General features: G+C 30.6%; 3 protein-coding genes across 6 annotated transcripts; all 3 read left to right on the top strand.

Moving 5' to 3' along the window:
• Positions 1 to 1713: 1713 nt before the first annotated feature.
• LOC134725039 (uncharacterized) lies at positions 1714 to 5990 on the top strand. Its single transcript, XM_063588523.1, has 2 exons — positions 1714 to 3040; positions 4380 to 5990. The coding sequence occupies exons 1-2, from the start codon at positions 2610 to 2612 to the stop codon at positions 4837 to 4839; spliced, it is 891 nt and encodes a 296-aa protein (XP_063444593.1). The 5' UTR covers positions 1714 to 2609; the 3' UTR covers positions 4840 to 5990.
• A 2507-nt stretch (positions 5991 to 8497) lies between these two features.
• On the top strand, positions 8498 to 12150 carry LOC134725040 (centrosomal protein of 128 kDa-like). Of its 4 annotated transcripts, none has more exons than XM_063588526.1 (4): positions 8498 to 8596; positions 9382 to 9603; positions 9974 to 10081; positions 10714 to 12149. In XM_063588526.1, the coding sequence occupies exons 2-4, from the start codon at positions 9391 to 9393 to the stop codon at positions 10903 to 10905; spliced, it is 513 nt and encodes a 170-aa protein (XP_063444596.1). In that variant the 5' UTR covers positions 8498 to 8596; positions 9382 to 9390; the 3' UTR covers positions 10906 to 12149. The 4 variants fall into 4 exon arrangements, with proteins under 4 accessions (XP_063444596.1, XP_063444597.1, XP_063444594.1 ...); XM_063588527.1 differs by having other exon boundaries at positions 8565 to 8584; positions 10714 to 12150; XM_063588524.1 differs by lacking the exon at positions 8498 to 8596 and adding an exon at positions 8612 to 8737 and having other exon boundaries at positions 10714 to 12150.
• A 1397-nt stretch (positions 12151 to 13547) lies between these two features.
• On the top strand, positions 13548 to 15452 carry LOC134726390 (cyclic AMP-dependent transcription factor ATF-3-like). Its single transcript, XM_063590791.1, has 3 exons — positions 13548 to 13733; positions 14498 to 14605; positions 15100 to 15452. Exons 1-3 carry the CDS (start codon positions 13548 to 13550, stop codon positions 15253 to 15255), a joined length of 450 nt encoding a protein of 149 aa, XP_063446861.1. The 3' UTR covers positions 15256 to 15452.
• The last annotated feature ends 6403 nt before the right edge of the window (positions 15453 to 21855 follow it).

The following is a 21855-nucleotide window of genomic DNA, read 5'->3' on the forward strand; positions in this document are numbered from 1 at the left end:
GTACATGTATAAGGGATGTGTATGTTCTATTTTTAGAGCATTAAAGAACTGTTGTTTTTATGTTACCAACAATAACAAACCTGATAAAAACATACTATCTAGGAAGGCTTTTAAATACCGTGTTAATGGATATAAAATGTGTTGGTAGAAATTAGCCAGCTCATAACGCAGTCATCCATAAAAAGAAAAATCACAAAATCTTAGAGAGAGGAAAATCAAATCGGAAAGTCCATTATCACATGGCAAAATCAAATAACAAAACGCATCAAAAACGAATGGACAAGAACTTTCATATTCCTGACTTGGTACAGGCATTTTCAAATGTGCAAAATTGTAGATTAAACCTGGTTTTATAGTGCCAGCCCTTTCACTTTAATGAAATGCCCCGAAATGGGTTTGTCTATGAATCAGTCATTTTTTGTTCCAATCTTCATCTGAACATCTCAAACTCAAAACATTTTTTTATGTTGCCGATTGAAATCTGGTTATATGTTACATGTAGAATAAAAAATAATTTCTTTCACATTTTGGATATCTTTGTAGGACTTCTAGTTGAAGAAAAATTATAAGTTTTTGTTTAGTTGGATATTGTATGGGTATTTCCTAATTAAGAATTGAAACATTTGAGGACTTTTTATAAAAATAGTTGAAATTGGACGAAGAAATATTTGAAAGTTTAATTTAATTGATAGGTTGTGATGACTCGTTACCATTTTGGAACAAAAATGATTGTCAGTATTTTCAATATTTTCTTTAAAGAATGAGATTGAAATATGTTTTGTTGTTTAAAACAAGCAAATACAAATGTTTTTATATATTTCAACTCTCATAGAAAAAAAAAGTGATTTCACTAAATTTTTGTTACAGTTTTCAGACCAACTACCCTTAAAATTCTAAATTTATTTTTCATTTCAAAATGAAAAATGATTGGCGTAAGTGTACACGGACGGTTACCGTAGTTTAATTTAGTTTTAACATATTCATTTATATACGATAGCTATGTCATTTTCCGTTTATCTATATGTCCATTATTTATTTACTCTTGTTTAGTTCAAAATTAAAACAATTTAAAAACTTCAATTTCAAGCAACTTCTATAAGAACAATTCTGAGGAAAATTAGAAAGATGTCATTAATAGCAATGAGACCCTCCTATAATATAGTCATTTGTACTTGTAAATGATGGGAAACTATGGGCGTATAAAAAAACAAGATTTTGAATTTAAAGAAATAAAATTCAGAATGGAAATGGGAAGCATTTCTGATGCTTCATATATTTTATAATGTTTTATCATCATGAATCCAGATAATATTTGTCATGATAATTTCTGGATTATGTCTACCCGAAATAATGTACATTCTTGCATCAAACTGGACAATACTGGTATCTTAATTTAGTTAGAACAATATGCAGTATCATTGGTCTAATCAATCGAACCGTTTTCATTGGCTTTAAACTTTATTATGTCGTCTGCTTCTCGTAACGATAGATCAGTATCCTTTTTTACACGATTCTAAAGCATCAAGGAAATTACAGCTTTTCTGTTTTAAACGGAAATGAGTAAATGTAGTATGTCCTCCTTTATCTTTATATCTATAAACAATTGTTTTTCATTCTTAAACACAAGTAGTTTGATGTATGAACTACTATTTGAATTACAATGCTAAAAACCAAAGTAAATTATAAGTTTTATTGATTTTATTCATTATTCTTTTTCCGTATGAATAGATGTTAGCACTGTATACGGTGTTACTTATAAACAGCTTTTTATGGGATCCACGAGTGTTCAAATATCAATAACTTTTTTGGATGCTAATTCCAAAAAAAGATTCATCAGACGAACCTAAGATTAATTTTTTTCAAAGGATGCAATTATAATTTGGAAATAGGTTTATGCATTTCAATTAATCAAAAACCCTTTTATAAGAGCAACAGTAGTATACCGTTATTTAAAAGTATTTTAAAAGAAACACTGAAGTGCAACATATATGCCTCATTTGGAATTATTGCGATCACTTGATGCACGTGTTCGATATCCGTCGTCGTAGGCTTTTTCAAAACGCTCCTTTGAAACTACTGGAGCGTATCATGTAGTGTCAACTTCATCACACTGTGACACCGTGTATACAATGTGAATTTTACTTACTCACTACGATTATTATATTAATAATAGTATTTACCAGGAAAAAGAAAGTTTGGGATAAGATAAAATACACTTACAGGAACGGGAAGTTAAAACATTCGACCTGTAACTTCCACATGATAAAAGAAAAATGGCACAATGTCCAATTGGAAATTGTGAAATTTGTGTTCAAGCAACTGGATCACATTACTGTAAACAATGTCGACAGTATTTTTGTTATAGCTGTAAGACTGCACATCTAAGATTAAAGATTGCACGTAATCATGTATTTGGAAAAAGTTTCGAGATTGATCCAGAGGAATAGTTGAACTTGTTGAAATGTTATCATGTTGATAAACATGTGTTTATGTGTTTAGAGTGCGATTTTGCGTTGTGTAAGTGCTGTCTAGTCGAAAAACACAATGGCCATAACGTTGACGATGTTAATAAGATGTTTTAATCTTTGCATCACCAAGCATCTACAACAATGAAAAAAATCTTTAGTGATTCCAGGCGTACAAGCGATGGCATGAAATCAATGACAACATCGTATGAGAAGGAGAGTGGGGAACTAGAGCGAGCAATTTTGAATCAAGGTGCAAAAATAAAGTCTAGTGTTGACAAAAAGGTGATCGCAACTATTGCTAACGTTAGGGAATCTCGTGAAAACGTGAGAAAACATTATCCTAATTGTTTTCAAGATGCAGTTTCAGGTAAATTCAAACAGTGGCTACATCAGTTAGCTGAAATTGAACAGAAAGAAGCAACCGAAAAAACTATTCACGAAATTCAAAAACTGCACAGTGACCTGAAAGCAATGGAACTTCCAAACATACCTGATGTCCCTACGGTTAAATATTGTGCCCAACCAGTTGACGAAAAAATAATCATGGGTTTACTAGGACGTATCAAATATTTGTAAGTAAAAAGTTATGATATCATAAGAAAATAAAAATCTCAGTCAGAGTAATATAAGTCGGGGAAGTATAAACCTCTCAAGTGCATGTTTCCATCCTCTTACAATTGATGATTTTACATTTATTTTTATCTTTAACTATCTAATATATATATATATATATGAGGCATATTCGTTATCTATGAAATATTGTTTAATATTATGTTAACGTATGTTTATCATATATAATAAACTTGAAATTGTCATACATGCGTATGCAGTAAATATGGTGGTTTTTTTTTAAATAATCTCTGTACAAGATAGATAAATAAAATTTATGATATGATTACACATATTGTGAATATTGCTATATATGACTGATGAAAAATGATTTGAAATATTCTGATAGTCCTAATTTGCATAATAGTTAAATAATGTTAGAGGCTTGCAAAGTGTGCAAAAGAATATCTTTAATTACGAATTAAAATTAAGTAAATTGAAACAGATAATATCTGGTTTTCATTCAAGAATAGATGCAGTAGAGTATTAATTTCCTTACTTGTGATATAGCTACCTAACTATTTTTTTGTTCTTTCAATATACGGTTCAGAACGTTGCTGATGAAGGAAAATCAAGAAATTCACTTCGGACGCATGAAATTCAAAATTGTTAGTTTACATTTTGTTGGTAGAACAACGACGCGTCTTCTTCTTATTTGTCAGGTTTTTAACAAAACGATATAAGCCATGTGTTCTGTATGTTCGTTACTTGTTAGCTCATCTTGTTCTAAAGCCCATCACTTACACATAAAGAAAATCGACATTACCAAATGATGACTGTTATATGTTTTGTGTATAGGAAAATATCTTAAGTAGATAGAGAAAAACTATAAACCTCTAAAAATAATCATCTTTAAAAAAAAATATGTGTGGTCTTGTAGTTCAACTGTGTGAAGTATATAAAAGTTATTCTTTGAGATATATCAAAAATAAAATTAAGAATGGAAATGGGGAATGTATCAAAGAGACAACAATCCGACCATAGAAAAAACAACAGCAGAAGGTCACCAACAGGCGTTCTTATCTTCAAATATTTAAAAGAATAATCATCAACATTGATATCAAATAAACAAAAATGCATTTCCTTTTTAATATAAGCATATATCTACTATTTTTGGTATATGATTAAAAAGGTATTTTTAACATATTATGTTTACAAATATTCATATATAAAAGGAGAATGTTCTTTTTCATAGACCAAACACATCTATTATAAATGATAATAGATTTTACAAAATTTACGAATTTACGAAATTACAACAACCGTCAATGAATTTAAGTAAATACAATTTTTGTTTTTCAGATCCTATTCCAACCCTAACCCAAAATATAAGGAGTTAATATTGTTACCCTGTGCGTCTGGCTATGGTTTTACTCGTATTGGCGGGAAAGATGATGAAGATATTTACGTGTTAGACGTTTTGCCCAATGGTTCCGCTGCTAAGGCAGGTCTTAAACAATTGGATAAAATAATCGCAGTGGATGGAAAACAAGTTAATGGCTTGTTTATCCAGGAAGCTGCAGAAATGTTTAAGGATGCGAAAGGCAACAACGGTGTGTCAATAGTAATTGAGCCTTTTCACGTCGCAGATGATTCTTCCAATGGTTTTGCTGCTGAGACAGGTCTTCAAAATTTAGATAAAATAATCGTTGAGAATGGAAAACAAGTTGAAAGCTCATCCCATCATGAAGTTCAAGAACGTTTTGAGAATGTTGAGGATAACGACGTTGTTTCAATAAGAACTGAGCCTTCTGAGCAGTAGATTAGTAGTATAAATTTTGTTATAACATTTTTTTTTCTTGACTGATTGGTCCTATCTATGCATTGGATATTTGTCACTGAAAGTTAAGAAACAAACAATCAATTTGTGTCTTAACAATATGGCCATCTTCGCAAGCCAATGTTTATGATGCAGTATCATACTCTTCATCTTTGGTAGATAAAGTTAAAATTCGGAACCACGAGGTATTTCACTTGTCGCATTTCAATTTTCTGCATCCAATAAAAAAAAAGCCGTTAAAATGTTAAAACATAATGCATATTATTCACGTAGTTTTTACGTTCAAAACATAGGACCATATTTAGTATCACTTTCAATGTTCTTACTCAATTTGATTAAAGTTCTTGTGGAAGTTCCTCATGCTATTGTTCAAGTGTTAACAAATGTTTGAGGTTTCTAATTATACATAGCCAAACTGAAAAGAGTACAAGTGCTGCCATTGGTAAATAGGTTAAATATGATTTTGTTGGAGTGGTCCGCTTTTCTATAAATCACCAGATGGTGCGACGCTGGATACACAAATTCTATCTTAACCCATTAATGACAAAGAGTAAGTAGGATGGATCGTAACACTTGGCTTTCGAAAAATTAGATCTGATAAGCTTTATGAATTACATCAAAGTCTGCAAATATTGTATGAAAAATATTGCTATAAGTAGTTTCGACATCCGTAAAAGAGAAAAGCAAGAAATCTCCCAAACGGCCTTGTAATTTTTTTCTCATTTTCAAACTTCAATTATTTAAGTGAATCTAATTGGTGTAATGAAATCAAAAGTATAAGACAAAATTTGTATTTCTGCTAAATATTTATAAATCGATGCTCCTGAAATGGCAAAACATTCAGTTTTCGTTCATTTTCTAGAAACTTGTCAATTTGTTCACCTTTTTTATGATGTAGTATGTGGCACCACCCCATCGCTCATTGAAATTTGTCGAAGAGTAAAGACAATTGTATAAAAAAATCATTTCCATAGAAATATATGTGGATGAATGGTGGTACCACTGTCGTTTGTTTTCAGAAAACCGTCATGGCAGAACTCTGTAGCAAAATCAGGATTTACGAATTATGAAGTCTTCATGATGCAATTAATGAAAATATGTTTTTTAATGAAACAATTGGATATTTTTACCTATGTTTTATTTAAGTTTTCACTACAACTTTCCGAATTTAAAGGCCAAAATTATGAGTAAGTGAACCAACTCCTTTGGTGTTTTTTTTTTAGCTGATATGAATCTTTTTTTTATCGTATAAGTGAGAGGTTTAGCGCATTAAAACCAGGTTCAATAAACCATTTTCTACTTTTTAAAATGCCTGTACCTAATCAGGAATATGACAGTTGTTTGCCACTCGTTTTGTGTGTTTTATCATTTCAATTTGCCATTTGATTTGACACTTTCCGTTTTGAGTTCTCCTCGGAGTTCAGTATTTCTGTGTTTTTACTTTTATCATTTATCAGCGTCCGCCATTTTTCTGTCATATTTAAAAAAAAAGTTTCCCATGAATTTACATGGGAAAATGCAACTAAACAAAATGATCATCGGATTATCTGATTTAATTTAAAATTTGTGTTTGATGAATCAGATAGTCACCAAAAAGTTGAATATACAAAAAAACTCAAAGTGAAACATAACGCTTTTAAATGTTGGCACCCGTTGTAAATAGAGAACGTTTAACATTATATGAATATTCAAAGTATTAATCCTACGTCCTACTTAGTTGACACACCTATCTAACGATTCCTAATTTAATTGAACTTAAATGACAATTAAACCAATATAGCCTTTCTTGTTTCATCATGAAAAATTAAAGATTGAATGAAATTTGGAATTGTAACTGATTTACAAAGGAAAAATTACAATTGGTTCAGATGAGAAGTGTTATTGTATGAGTTATTTCTCTGACATTGAACTCAGAGTAAGTGAAAGCAAAATAAGTAAAAACTGGGCAGGAGGTGTTGATTGAGAGGGTGTTTATTGCTGTTTTTGTCGTGAATAAAAACAATCAAACGTTTATTTGTCCGAAAACATTGAACAGATTAAAAGCTTATTTTACTTCTTTATGTTGCTCTTAATTGCCCAAGTACCAGGATGTTCATAAACCGAGTAAGTAACCTTTCGAAAAGATGTGAACCTAGGAGTCAAAATAAAATTAAGAATTGAAATAGGGAATATGTCAAACAGACAACAATCCGACCAAAATACAGAAAACAGCCTATGGCCACCAATGTGTCTTCAACACAGTGAAAAATCCTGCAACTGGAGTCTATTGTCAATCAATTTCTTAGTTGTACCCCCTACATCACTTTAACTATCTTTTTTCTTATACCCTGAAAACTGCAAAAGAAAGACAAAAAACAATTCCCCAAACTTGATCACAAAGACAAGATTCTGAGTACACACATATATCAATGCTTCACAAATGATAATGTTGCATTTTATCAGTGTAATGTAAAAATACAAGGTTAGTAATATAATTTATGTGGAGCTTGTTGTTCAGAATATTCTTTGATTAAAGAATCCCTATCCATTATGAAGTTAAACATACTTAATATGTCTACTGTCATCTTCTTCTAGTGTACTAGCTAAGAATACTCGAAAAGTGTTTGTTCACAACTTTGTCTGCAGGTTAAATTAAAAGACACTGCTATAAATTACTGTCTTAAAGTGACTTATTTCTAGTCTTGATTGATTTTTTATGCTGCACGTCCAATTCCAATATTATATTTGATATTTAACATCACAAGAACAAATATGTGCAAAACAACTAACTAATTTACCTTTCAGTTAATGTTTGTCCATCACCCTTTTATACTATTAACTTTTTCCTATAAATTTCTGATGAAACTTGTAGTATATGTTCACGTTAATAAATACAGATAATTAAGAAGTTATGGTATCAGTGCCAGGATACCTCTCTATCAAAATCAAAATGTATGAAACATGTGAAAAGTAAACAATCATAGGTCAAAGAACGCCGCCTTCAACATGAAGCCTTTGCTCACACTGTTAAAATTTTAGATGTCTGATAACACATGCTGCATTGTGAAGAAAAAATCAAATGCTACTCTCAATTCACACGCTAAATGGATGTAAAAAAAATTACAACAATATACAAAAATGAAGGATGCTCTTTCAGCAAGTACTTTTAGTAATACCAACACTTAAATTAACACACAGATAGAAAAAGAATGGTGCCTGCTTGTCTACACATGAAGTATGACTAATCTTAATAAACAATGGGTGTATTTATTATCATACGAATTTTGAGGTTATTTTTAAAAACATAAATTCCCATTTCCTATAAATAACTAACGTAATCAGAATAACTGAAAATAACGACCAAGTTTAAAGTAAATAGCTATAACAACACTGAAATTTCTTCAGTTCATTAATGAGAAACCATGATGGTATTGAATACCTCTGAATTTAGAACACTCAAAAATTAAAACATCTAATTAAATTAAAATTCACATATATTGAAATATTGGTTGAGGAAAAAATGTATCAATCTTATGAAATAATTATATATCTATATCTAAATATGGATATAATATGTAAATGTTAAACGTTTAAATATAAATGCGTTTGAAACTCAGATTTATTGATCAATTTAAACAGTATTGTCGTCTTCCTGGAATCTAAATGTTCCTTATGGTTATAAATAACAAATGGAAATCACCTAGATATATTTATAGATTAAATATACTAGGTTGCAAACCTACTCCAGGTAATTAATACGGTAAGATATATTTTTACCTACTATCTATTTCACTACCGTATTTACATTTATTTTTCCACGAAGAGTGCGTTAAATAAAATTTGTCTAGCTTTTTGTCGTGAAGGAAGGATTTTTCAAAACTATATGAACCACTGCAATAAGGTATGACGTCGATTTCAATTTTGTAATATTTTATAGTTTTTACATCAGGCAACACTTTCAATCGAATTTTGTTCTTCGAACTGCACAGAACTTTATTTGGAACATAGTAGGACTAGCTATTGACAAATACATGTGCTTTATTTCAAATTGTCATGCCTACACATTATTTCGTCTTAGTCATTAAGAACCACGTGTTTCACTTTGTTTAATCATTTTTGAAACAGTCGTCATTGAAGGAGAACGAATAAAGTTAGTATTATAATTCTTGTTTTTGAACTTAAATATTTTAAGTTTTGTTTTTTAATTTAATATTACTTATCTTCCTATTTTATTTTTAATTATTCTTATTTTTATTATTATTATAAAAGATTATCATTTTTTTTCATTATATTAATTAATTATGATTATGTTTTGTTTATATCTGGTTTTATAATAGCAACAAATTAAAAGATTAAAACCGATGTTATACCAATGTGCCTTATCTTAGATCATAGCCAAAATATTTGTTCTTAATTGTTTAATTATAAACTTCCTTTTCCGGGAAAGTTCATAACATGCATGTTACTATAATCAGCAGATGAAATAATCACAATTATAATTTTTTATCATTAACAGCTGATGATATTTTTTGTTATTAATTTTAGATCATAAATATGAAAATGGAAAGTGAAACAGCGTCATTTCGTCTACCTTCTGATGCTTTTACCTTTGGCACGGACCTTTATAGTTTTGCTTTGGAATCTGTGGAGAAAGAATCCCTGCTACCTTTATTAAAAGATGAATTACGCTGTAAAATACAGACCAAACGACTTTCTCAAGGAATGGAAGAACTGAAAGTAGATTTCCAAATGAAACCACAAGCACCTGTAAGTAGAAAATAAACATCTACGATTTTGTGATCAACTTAATCAATCATGTTTTACATCGATGGTATCTTACATGTATGTATACATGTACGGACAATTGTCCAAAAACAATATATATATAAAAGCATATAGAATAATAAGACAAATTACTTTTAATGACTGTAATTAATGTACCTTTCATAAGATTTCATACATTTTAACACTAATTGCGTCATTTCCTTTGTATATTCATAATTCTGTTCAAAGTTTGTTCTTGCTTTCACATACATACAAAATAATTATATATAAACAAATGCTAAAAACAGATTCTTTTCTTTAATTTGATTAGAAATAATATATGTTAACAATTGTAATGTAATTGATATTACAGCTGACAGCTGAAGAAATACAAAAACAAGAGAACAGAAAACTTCTGAACAGGGAATCGGCAAAGAAATGTCGAAGGAAGAAAAAGACAGTTTATCAAAACGTACAACAGGTAATGAGTCTATTCATATACTAGTATTCTGATAAACTTATAAGCATTAAAAAACATAGTATTTCCTTAAATATAACTGAAATGGAAAAAAAATGACGATCGGTAATAATGACATCACACCAAAAACATAGAATGATTGAACAATTATCAGCATTGACTCTTGAAATTATCGTTATAAATGGCGCGCAAAATAGTGCTGGAACTGACATAAGATACATGTTTGTGTACGTCATCATAACTTAATTACTTGAAATACAAAACAAAAATAAATAAGGCTGAAATATTTGTCGCTGAGATAGTGCCTTTATTGATCCTTTTCTTATTTATATGAGGCATGTACTCACAGTAGGTGATTGGATGTCTACTCATTTGTACAATTTGGAAATTAGTATGGCGTTCATTATCACTGAACTAGTATATATTTGTTTAGGGGCAAGCTGAAGGACGCCTCCGGATGCGGAAATTTTGTTACATTGAAGACCTGTTGGTGACCTTCTGCTGTTGTTTTTTCTATGTTCGGGTTGTTGTCTCTTTGATACATTCCCCATTTCCATTCTCAATTTTATCATGATATAGCAATTCTATAAACAATTAACAAAAAAAATGTTTTTAAAATATATTTATCTTTTTAGGAATTGAAGTCATTGATAGATGAAAATAGACATTTAAAAGAACAAATTCGTTGCATCGAAGCTGAAAAGGAATTTTTCTTGTCAAACATTCTAAGAGATCCAGTAATATCTGAAGTGTTATCAGACTTCTCAAAATCATTCGATAATAATTTGACTGATATCAAAAATGAGATTATATATGTACAAAACTGATAAAGTGTATATTCAAGAGTTGGACCCATAGTGCTTTCATGGAGGAATATTCATATTTTCAAACAAACAATTCAGGGGAAAATCATGTAAATTGATTACTAGTTATTTGTGTTTTGTATTAATTTATTATATTTGTGAAATAATCAAATGATCTATGCAGCTATTTATTGATATATTTTTTTTACAGTGAAAATCTATATAAATCAAACATTTTCCAAAGTGTGCAGATAGTTTTTTTTAACCACTCATTCCTAAATACAGCTACTATGATAAGAGATAAAAATCAAAACTGACGAAAAGTTAATTAGTAAAAGCTAGTTACAAGATGGTGGGCACTTCAACTAAAATCTGTTCCTTAAAGAATGGATTGAGCACACTTTGGATCATGTTTTTTTTCAATATATTTTTGTATGTTTTTACATTAGTATGGTTGTTGTTGATAGAGTAATTTGTAAATAATTATGCATTTTGTCGTAACTTAAATTATATGGTTTTATGATATCTCCATAAAGGTTTGTTAAGATATACGATTCTTTTTGGGAGGTAACATAATATTGTTTGAATACTTTGAAAATTATACATTAAAATGTAATGCAATAGTCAGAATCTTAATCCATTATATATTACTTGTCTATCATTTACTTATGATAATGAGGACATCAATATATCCGTTATAAAATGTAAATATAGTGTATCATGTCAACACCTATGACGTTATCAATAACTGATCTATTTTAAGCATAAAAAGTCCAATATCTAATTATAGGATTAGTCTATTGTATCATTTACAACATGCACCAAATGTGGCATTTCATGGTTTATTATATCTTCAATTCTATCAAACACTTTAACGCTATTTAAAAATGTATCACTAATTTTGAATGGTAGAATAAATTTTACATTCCAATCAATTACTCATTTATAATCAGTACTCAATAATGTAGTTACTCAGACAATGGTATTATTCATCATCATTAGGTAAGCCTACGATAATAATTATATATTTCATACTTTTATCAGTAATGCAAAAGTTACTGACAGGTAAGCAAAGCTTTATTATAGATGTCCGAAATAATTTGTTAACGTTATAGATGTCCGAAATATTATGTAAATGTTATAAGCAATGCTTTATTATATATGTCCAAAATAATTTGTAAATGTTATAAGCAAAGCTTTATTATTGATATCCGAAACGATTTGTAAATGTTATAAGAAAGGCTTTATTATTGATGTCAGAAATCATTTGTAAATGTTATTTTCTGTGTTAAATAAAATAAAAAAATAAAAGAAATTCATTAACTATTTCTTATTTCTATGTATCACATATATAGAAGCTCACCATTGCGTGTGTTCAAATGGATAGATTGTATTCCCTCTTTTTATATTTATCATTTTTTTGTGAAGGAGGGAACACAATGAATATATGTTGACGCAACTATTCGTTAGTTTTACACAGTTTCAAAGAATTTTGATGATTTTTATTTTTAGTATAATGTAAGGCCCGAATCCACTATATGGTTTGGATGAGATATGGGATAGTAATAAATGTCTGTGCTATGTACGCCATGAACACCCAGATATTCACTTTACGCTTTAAACGTATATATAAACGATTCTTAATTTAAATGCTATGCATAAAAATAATTAATTGTTATATGACCAATTGATTACAAAATAGCAATTGTACTGCCACACTGCTGTCGATTTTAAGCAATTTAAGTTACAACATGGTTTGAAAAGGCAGGCGAAAAATACCAATACCAAAGGAATGGCCAAACTCATTCGTCGTCCAAAATGAACTAACAATGCCATGGCAAAATACGAAAAAAAAAACACTGGGTCACCAAAATCAAAAAAGTAAACTAAAGACTACGAAGCAAAAATACTTCAATACATTTGTGGGGTGGAGGGATGAGATGGGATAAAAAGGTTTCCTTTAAGTAGTAACCCAGTTGAAAGTCTAATTTGCTAGGTCAAATTCGAGGAAAAGAGGACTGTGAATCCGACAATTCAAACATTTTATAGCTGACTATGCGGTATGGGCTTTGTTCATTGTTGAAGGCCGTATGGTGACCTATAGTTGTTAATGTTTGTGTCATTTTGGTCTTTTGTGGATAGTTGTCTCATTGGCAATCATATCACATCTTCTTTTACATATATACCCGTTTTCATCTGTAAAACAAAGATTATATTTATAATCATCTACCATTGCGTCCGTAATATTAGGGAGCTATTGAACTTAAAGTTGTTAAATCTTGAATGATTTACGGATGATTTGGTCGGTCGTTCTAATAATCCTATGTCACAAACACTGGTACAACACATTTTCCGTAGTCACTTCTCCTTGTCCTTTCAATTAATCAAGATCAATGTGACTGATCTTCTGGACCCGTTTGTCATTCCACTGCTCCTGGGTTCACCATCGGTTTCAGTTGAATTTGTGTTCCTCAATCTTTGTTTTTTTCTGTATTGTAATTGTTGGTTGTTTAATTTGTCTTTCCGTCTTTTTTTCTTTTGGATCCGTTATTTTATTTCTTGCTTTGATTTGTTGATATTGATTGTCATTTAATAGTTGTGTACTTTCTACCCTGTAAATTAGATAAACCATAGATTGTTCCATTTCAGTTACAACATACATAAAAATGGATTCATCATCATTGCATATAAACTCGGATGACGAACGTGTAAATCAAGATCATTGTTCACCAACCAAGAAACCCATTCTTCCTTTTATAAAAGCGGAACTCCGATGTAAAATTCAGCAGAAACGTTTATCACAAGGTCTTCAGCAACTTCAGGCAGATTTCACAGAAAAACGGCCAGCAAAAGTAAGTGATACCAATTTTTAATTTTTTAAGGTATAATTGTATAGTTTCTATGATTATTGCTTTTTATATGTTTGAACTTAGAAATAAGACTTGTTAAAAGGGTTCAGACCTCACATACAGTATGAAGTCTTTTAATTAAAGAAGTCAAACATGATTATGAATCGAAAAGAATTTATTTGATGTATAATAGTAAAATAAAAGTTGTGAACTAGTAAGAGTTACTTTATCTGGTTTATCTCATCTCTCTGAATTTTCTGTAAACATACTAACGTATATCATGCTACATTTAACAATGGCCATTTCCGCCACTCCTAGTTTATAACCGTTGTGGTTTGATGTGTGGTCAAAACACGTAAAACAAGTCATACGTTTTGATGGAATCATATGACAAGTCATGCGCTATAACATTAAACCAATTTTGAAGAGATTATTATCATATGATATTTTTTCCAATTCACTCACAAACCGAGTATAGTTAGGATTTACATATGTAAATGTAGTGCCGGAATTTACTAATTCCGAAAATCAGTCAAAATCGAATTAATCTCTATGCATAACTTGATTTTGTTTTCAAACAAAGAAAACATCCTTCTTAGAAAAACAAATTAAACATTTTCTCAATATCGGGTAAAGTAAAAAAAAATATAAAAATTTTAAAGTTGGAAAAACAAATGTCCACATTTTATTTCTAGTATTTTCGTAACGAAGGTTTAATTTCTAATAAAAAAAAAGTACCAATCTTATATGGTCTCTTTATCTTACAGCTAACAAAGGTAGAGCATGAAAGACAAATTGTAAGAAAAGAAAGAAACAAAATAGCAGCAAGAAAATGTCGACAAAGGAAGAGACAGATAACCAGCCTTTTACAAGAGGTAATCAAATACATAATTAAAATTAGAAATATGAAAAACTAAAAAATTTCAAGAGCAACACAAATATGAATGAATGTGATGCACGGTTACGTGAAAAAAAAATTCATAAAACAAACTGGGAAAACCAAAAAGAGGTAGGACATCACATTAACTCCAAAATAAGAAATTATAAAAAAAAGCATCAGAAGGTAGACGAAATGACGTAGTACTAGTACATCCGTTTCAAGCACAGCCTTTGTTAGACATGGGAAATAGTAAGATCCAACAAATAAAGCTCCTTCTCTCGATAACAGTTCAATCCACCATTGTACTTAGTTTAAATAGATGACAATCAAGCTTCTCATAAGTTTGAAGAAGTGATCGCACAAAGATAATGCAGTTGTAATATTAAAATGCTCTCAAAAGATTTGAAAAAATCATATGCCATTAAGGTCAAATGTTTTGAGTTTTTTGTTCCCAAATCAAGCAGCAAAGTTTATTTTCTTTTGTGACAGGAGATACGGGAATTGGCTGAAGAAAATAAGCAACTCAAGGAAAGAATAAAATGCCTTGAACTAAACAGGGAACAATTTGTATGGAGTATGTTAAACAATCAAGTTACAATGAAAATGTTTGGAGACGTATATCGATCAATGGTGAAAGTTGCGTAATGTGTATTATGACCAAAGCTTGAGAGTTGAATGGATGAACAAGAGATCTCGTAATGAGCATTAAACATGTTAAGCTGTTCTGGATGACAAATTGCAAAAGAACACGGTTGATTTTTGTAATATTTATATTATCGGAAAATTGAGTGATAGGTTTCGAAATATTTTACTGTATCGCTTCTATTTTATTTTTCAATATTGAGAATATTATTTTAATTTGGGCAAACGAGATTGAGGATGGTCTACCGAAGATATCACAAATCACAGAAAATAATAAACAGTGTAACATTAAAACAGTTGGAATTGGATGAAGCAAATGAGATCTGTAACATCAACAATACAGGCATTTCTTGCTATTAATTCATTGTGGAGTATTTCGAAAAATTGGCAGTTGCAAGTGTCGGAAACAGAACTGTTATAACAGATAGATAATACGGACAGTTGGGGTCTAAACAGTTCTTATCAACAAAGATTTCTTAAAAACAAATATTTGCGCCTGTCCCAAGTCAGGAGCCTCTGGCCTTTGTTAGTCTTGTATGATTTTAATATTATTTTTTTGTGTATAATTTGGAGTTAAATATGACGTCCATTATCACTGAACTAGTATACATATTTTTAAGGGGCCAGCTGAATGACGCCTCCGGTTGTGGCAGTTTCTCGCTACATTGAAGACCCATTGGAGGCCTTCGGCTGTTGTCTGCTATGTGGTCGGGTTGTTGTCGCTTTGACACATTTCCCATTTCCTTTCCGAATTATATATATATATTATTATAAAAAATGCTGGAGTAGTAACTGAATTGCCCATAATTGTTGTAAAATATTTTGACATTAAACCCATTAAAATACCAGGCTAAAAACTGTGTACGCCAAACGCACGATTTGTCTACAAAATGCTTCAGCGACACACGTAACAAAACAGTTATAAGACTAAATAAAGTACATAGTTGAAGAGCAGTGAGGTAACATAAAGTCTCCATACAGATAGACTTAGGCACGAGTAAAGTCACAATCATAGAAAAATTATATCATTTTTTCGAAAAATTACATGGAATATTGCTTACTTAGAATTGCAATATGAAAAACAGGAAAATCGAGTACATTTGTACTAGTAACTTTAATTGACAGTTTTTGACGTATGTTTATTAATGTAAAATGAAAACCTTCTCGTTTCTGTGATATCCTTCATTTCAATGTTTTATTTCTCAGGATAATTTGTCAAAATGTATGGTCAACATATCTCTGATTTTATTATTCTTGGTAAAAACAAAAAGAATATAAATTGCGTCAAGCTGAAAACTTGAATATAGAAAAATATTCAAACATCTTTAATTCATTTGTATAAAAAGTATTAATAATGTTAACATTTAGAGCACGAATTTTAGATTGCAAAATATTCAATAGGGTAATAATTAAAGGCTACACTTATTATATTTTTTATGTAATTGCCTATAGATGTTGTTTAAATTAAAACTTGTTACGTCCGTCGTAAATTATGTATGTAGCCGATTTACTAAATCATAAAAAAACTAGGTATCATATTTACATAAATTTATCGATTCTAGATCAGTAGATATGTACCGCAATGGTAATACAAATACTGATTCAAATACCTTTTAAATCATGTTTGTTGATAATAGATTACTGATTAATAGATTACTTTGCGAAAGCAACAAAGAATAAATAGGACATGAGTTAGATCTATTATTAGAAAAGGTTATATATAGATTTAAAAAAAAAGTTATTTTCGGAAAAGGGAATTTTGAGTTCTATTTTAAAATATCAACTAGCTAAAATGTTGGATAGTCTGGAAAAACACAATCGGTAGAAACCAAAAGGTAAATAAAACACATCCTCATTCTCAGGAAAAGTACAGCATGCTTTATATTCTATAAACGTTAGAATTGAATCTATTTTTGATCAAGTAATCGCTGTTAATTATATTATTTATGTAAAGGTCAACGTCATCAAATTGATAACACATCGTACAAGAATTCATGACTAAACTTCTTTAGAATTCTTAAGGCGTCGTCGTTTTGCTTTTTTAATTTTTTTTAACTTATCTAAAGATCACATAAAATGTATCAGTTTCATACAATTGCATAGTGTTTATCATATAATCAGTTTTTTAATCGGTTCTTGATAAATTAAACCGCACAAACATATGTCAACATTGAATTTATATAAGGAAATATCTCCATTGTGGCTTTATACAATTTGTAGCTAGTGAATTGTCATTTACCAAATAAAGTTAACCTTTAGATGAAAGGGATTACTTTCGGGTCCCTTTTGGTCATAAAGTTCTTCGCACCCTTAGGCAGCAATCATTTGATTTTCTGGGGGGGGGGGGGGGGGGGGCTATGTTTTTTTTTGGAAAAAAAAAGTTTGTTTCCAGTTTTTGGTGAAAAAAATAATTTGTTTTGGACCCTGAGAAAGAAAAAAAATTGTTTGTTTCACACTCAGCTGCCACTATATGTAATGCTAAAAGTGAAAGAAAAAAATTGTTTTCGGTTTGTCGCTAAAAAAATAGATTGTTCTTCGCCGAAGGCGAAAAAAAAAAGTTTGCACAGAAAAAAAATTCATAGCCCCCCTCCCCCAGAAAATCAAATGGTTGCTGCCTTATGTCTCATACATCTCTGTCTTTCAAATGTTTTGATTTGCGCGTTCATGGTGATGGTAAATCCAGAAAACCGCCTCGGACGTACGAATATAATCAAGTGATTTTTTCAAATCCTAGCATATAGGTAGATTCCCTTGCTGGTGGACTGCTATACAGTCCCCGAATGTAAAAAACTTATTATAGTTAGTGATTCGTAAGATACATGATTCTTATCAAAATTACTAACTCTGTTGAAAAATCAAAGAACTATCAAGATAAAGACAGAAGTAGTATATTGGTGGTCAAAGGTCATAAATCGATTAAAAGAAAACAAATCCGGGTTACAAACTAAAACCGAGAAAAACACATCAACTATAAGTAGAAAACAAAAGAACAACAGGAACACTGAAGTGCAACACGAGCAAATGCCAACATACATACAAACGATCTATTTGATAACAACTGTCGTGTTACTGACTTGGTTCAGAACAATATATGAAAACATATGTTGAGCCTGGTTTAATGGATATCCAAACCTCCCGCTTTATAACAATGTTAAATAATACCGAGCTACAATAACAACTTTACATGACACACGCAAGAACATTATCATATATCTATATAGAAAACTAATCAAGGTTCCATCTCCCCTAACATGCCTAAGCCAAGTTGACGATCAAAGTGTATATTTATACAAGTACAAATCATTTTACATGTTGTTAAACCTCTACTCAAATATAACGTTATTTATACTGATAACATTAGAAACACTAAGATTTATATTCGTTAACCACAGTTGACAAACGTCACACAATTTGACAATTTTCTGGGGTTTGTTCATTTACAAAAACTAGCTTAGTATCTTTACTTTTTTTTTTTTTCATTTCATAACCATAATCACGTCATCTTTTCCTCTGTCACCTACTGAATTAAACTAATCGATCGTCGGGTTTGTACTTACAGTGAAACACAACGAGTACCAAATGTTACGCAGGATCTGCTAACAATCTGGAGCACCGGAGATCACTCACAATTTGGGTGGTGTTAGTGTTGCTTGATCTTTGGTTTTCTCTATTGTGTTTTGTATACTATTGATGGTTTTGTTATCGTTTTTGTTTTTTGCCATATCATTGTCAGTCGTGTTTCGACTTATAAACTCTAAGAAACAAGATGCTAGACTTATGTGTATGATACTAGTACACTAAAATTAGTAACGATGTACCGTTAATGCTGTTATATTAAATTTTCTATACACACAAAATTATATTTAGTTAATTCCGAAAACAATTTCATCTCTCAGAGCATGATTTTTTTGCTGAATTTATATGGGTTAGTATGTAAAAGGCTTTGGTTAGAGGTATAGGGGGAGGGTTGAGATCTCACAAACATGTTTAACCCCGCCGCATTTTTGCGCCTGTCCCAAGTCAGGAGCCTCTGGCCTTTGTTAGTCTTGTATTATTTTAATTTTAGTTTCTTGTGTACAATTTGGAAATTAGTATGGCGTTCATTATCACTGAACTAGTATATATTTGTTTAGGGGCCAGCTGAAGGACGCCTCCAGGTGCGGGAATTTCCCGCTATATTGAAGACCTGTTGGTGACCTTCTGCTGGTTTTTTTTTTTCATTTGGTCGGGTTGTTGTCTCTTTGACACATTCCCCATTTTCATTCTCAATTTTATTTCACCTTACCATGAATAACTGTCGACAACTTACAAGAAGGTACTGATAATAGTTTTAAGTGTGTATCCAATATTATGCCCATGAACCAAAAAAAATCTACCACATTTAGGGGCTAAATGAATATATTTTATTCAAATAGAGAAATTATGGTTTATGGTCCAAATAATCATCGATTCTGACCGCCATCTTTTTGTGAGAAAAAAAACTAACATTGCCTTTTAACAAATAGTACAAATGTGATCATTTTATAAACTATGGTTAATACCATCTCTCCTTATTATCCTTTGCTTTTCTTTTAGATATATCTTCACGTTATATAAGATATTATTGGGGTGCTTGTGTTTTCTTATATAATTCTCTTAATGGAAATATTCTGTTTACATGGCAGTATTAACCAAACGTTCAATGTCCATTCGAAAGATTCTTCGACGTCATTTCGATTTGTTGAACGGTACGAATTATTTGTTTCAAAGATTACTACAGATATGACAGCTTGTTATAGCCATAATCATGACCGGCTGTGAATTCATTGACTGAGTTTACTCGTCCACGTTTATGTTGGCATGAGCAACACGACGAGTGCCACAGGAAGGGTAAACTGTGTTTGGTCTGTTTTCGGCAGTATCCATTTGATGTGGCTATATATTTATATTTCCCATCATTGTGTTATTATTCTATGATAACCTTTTTATTCGTGTCTTTCATTTTTACTAACATGATTTGTCTTTATACCTTTTCTTTGTTACAATAGCTTGGCTCTGTACTTACACATCCCTTCATTGTTCTATGATAATTTTTGTAATTCTTATCTCTCACCTTTGCTAATTTTAATATGGTTTGACTAAATTCTTTTTTGTTTTACATTGTTACATATTACGTGGCTCTGTAATTATACAGCCCGTCATTGTATAATTGTGCCATAGTAAATGTTTATTTATTTATTAGTTTTTATAGTAGTTAAGAAAATAACACATTGTCGCCCTATTTTTAACATTTATACCTATAATGTCTGTTTCTTTTGTTCACACATCGTTTTCAACATAATGGAATTTTATGCGACTGAGATGCAAGTGAGAGGTTTGGCTACCTATAGGGCCAGGTTTAATCCACCATTTTTTACGTGATGGTTTCAGGTTAGGAATGTTGTTATTCATTCGATTGATATGTTTGACCTTTTAGTTTATGATATTTAGTTAAATTCGATTAAGGCATTTTCTTTTGACTTTTCCTCGGAGTTCAGTTTTTTCGTGGTATTACTTCTTACCATTGCGGAGTTTCTGCTCGGTTTTTTTTGTAATTCTGTAACTATATGTGTTGTGTTTGGTGGACTGCTGATTGTATTCTAGTAGTTTTCTTTTGTTCATTGGTGTGTCTAATTTTCATTGACTATATGTCTATGTTCCCTTGATAGCCTTCCCCCTTTCTGACAACATAGATGTTAAGTTTGTCGATATCAAATCCTCAATTTTTTTTCTTGTTTCGGAATACTAGTCATCACCGAATTTGTATATGTCAGATACAACACATTTGGTAGAAAGTGTTGGCCATAAAATGTCAGGATTGCGTAGAATTTCTGCATTTTGGGAATTAAATCTTGTCTTGTATTATTTGCATTATCCTAGTCTTTTCGTCCTCTTACGTATTTCATACGTTTGGTCAATATGATCGATCATCGATAATACATACCTCATTCTTTTCATGCGACTTGCATTTGATTTACAGTAGAAAAAAGATATGCAATGTAGCTTAATTGAAAAATTATGTTTGTTTCTAAACAAATATACTTTTGCATTCATCGACTTGATTTCATCAAAACCTTGTTTTCTTCGAATGTATAAGCTTTTTAAACACGAACTTCTTATGCATGCAAAGGGAAATAAATCTATCATTATATTCTTGATGTATGCATCCATATCAAGTTCAGTTTTAAGGAAAAAAAATACTTTCAAACAACCTTATCTACTATGATAAAGTGTTCCTCTTACTAATGGCTAGTTGCTATATTCCGAGTTTATCATTATTCTTACAGGATATTGCGTTTACATTATATTATTTGAAACATGAGAACTTTTTAATGAAAAGTGTCCATAATATAACTATTTCTTAGCTTGTTTTATTTTATATATTGTGAGAGGAATGTTATCATGAAATGTTTGACAAAACTCGATTTATTATGTGTTGTTTAGACTGACATTGCCTACATTGATGTTAATCCTACTTACTTATTTATTTACGTTGAATTATTTGATTGTTTTCCTGATTTAGGTGTTTGACTGTTTTACATTATAGTGCTAGACATTTACTCCCCATCATACTACTTCATACAT

The sequence above is a fragment of the Mytilus trossulus genome, chromosome 7, assembly GCF_036588685.1.
Source record: "Mytilus trossulus isolate FHL-02 chromosome 7, PNRI_Mtr1.1.1.hap1, whole genome shotgun sequence".
Taxonomy (NCBI): domain Eukaryota; kingdom Metazoa; phylum Mollusca; class Bivalvia; order Mytilida; family Mytilidae; genus Mytilus; species Mytilus trossulus.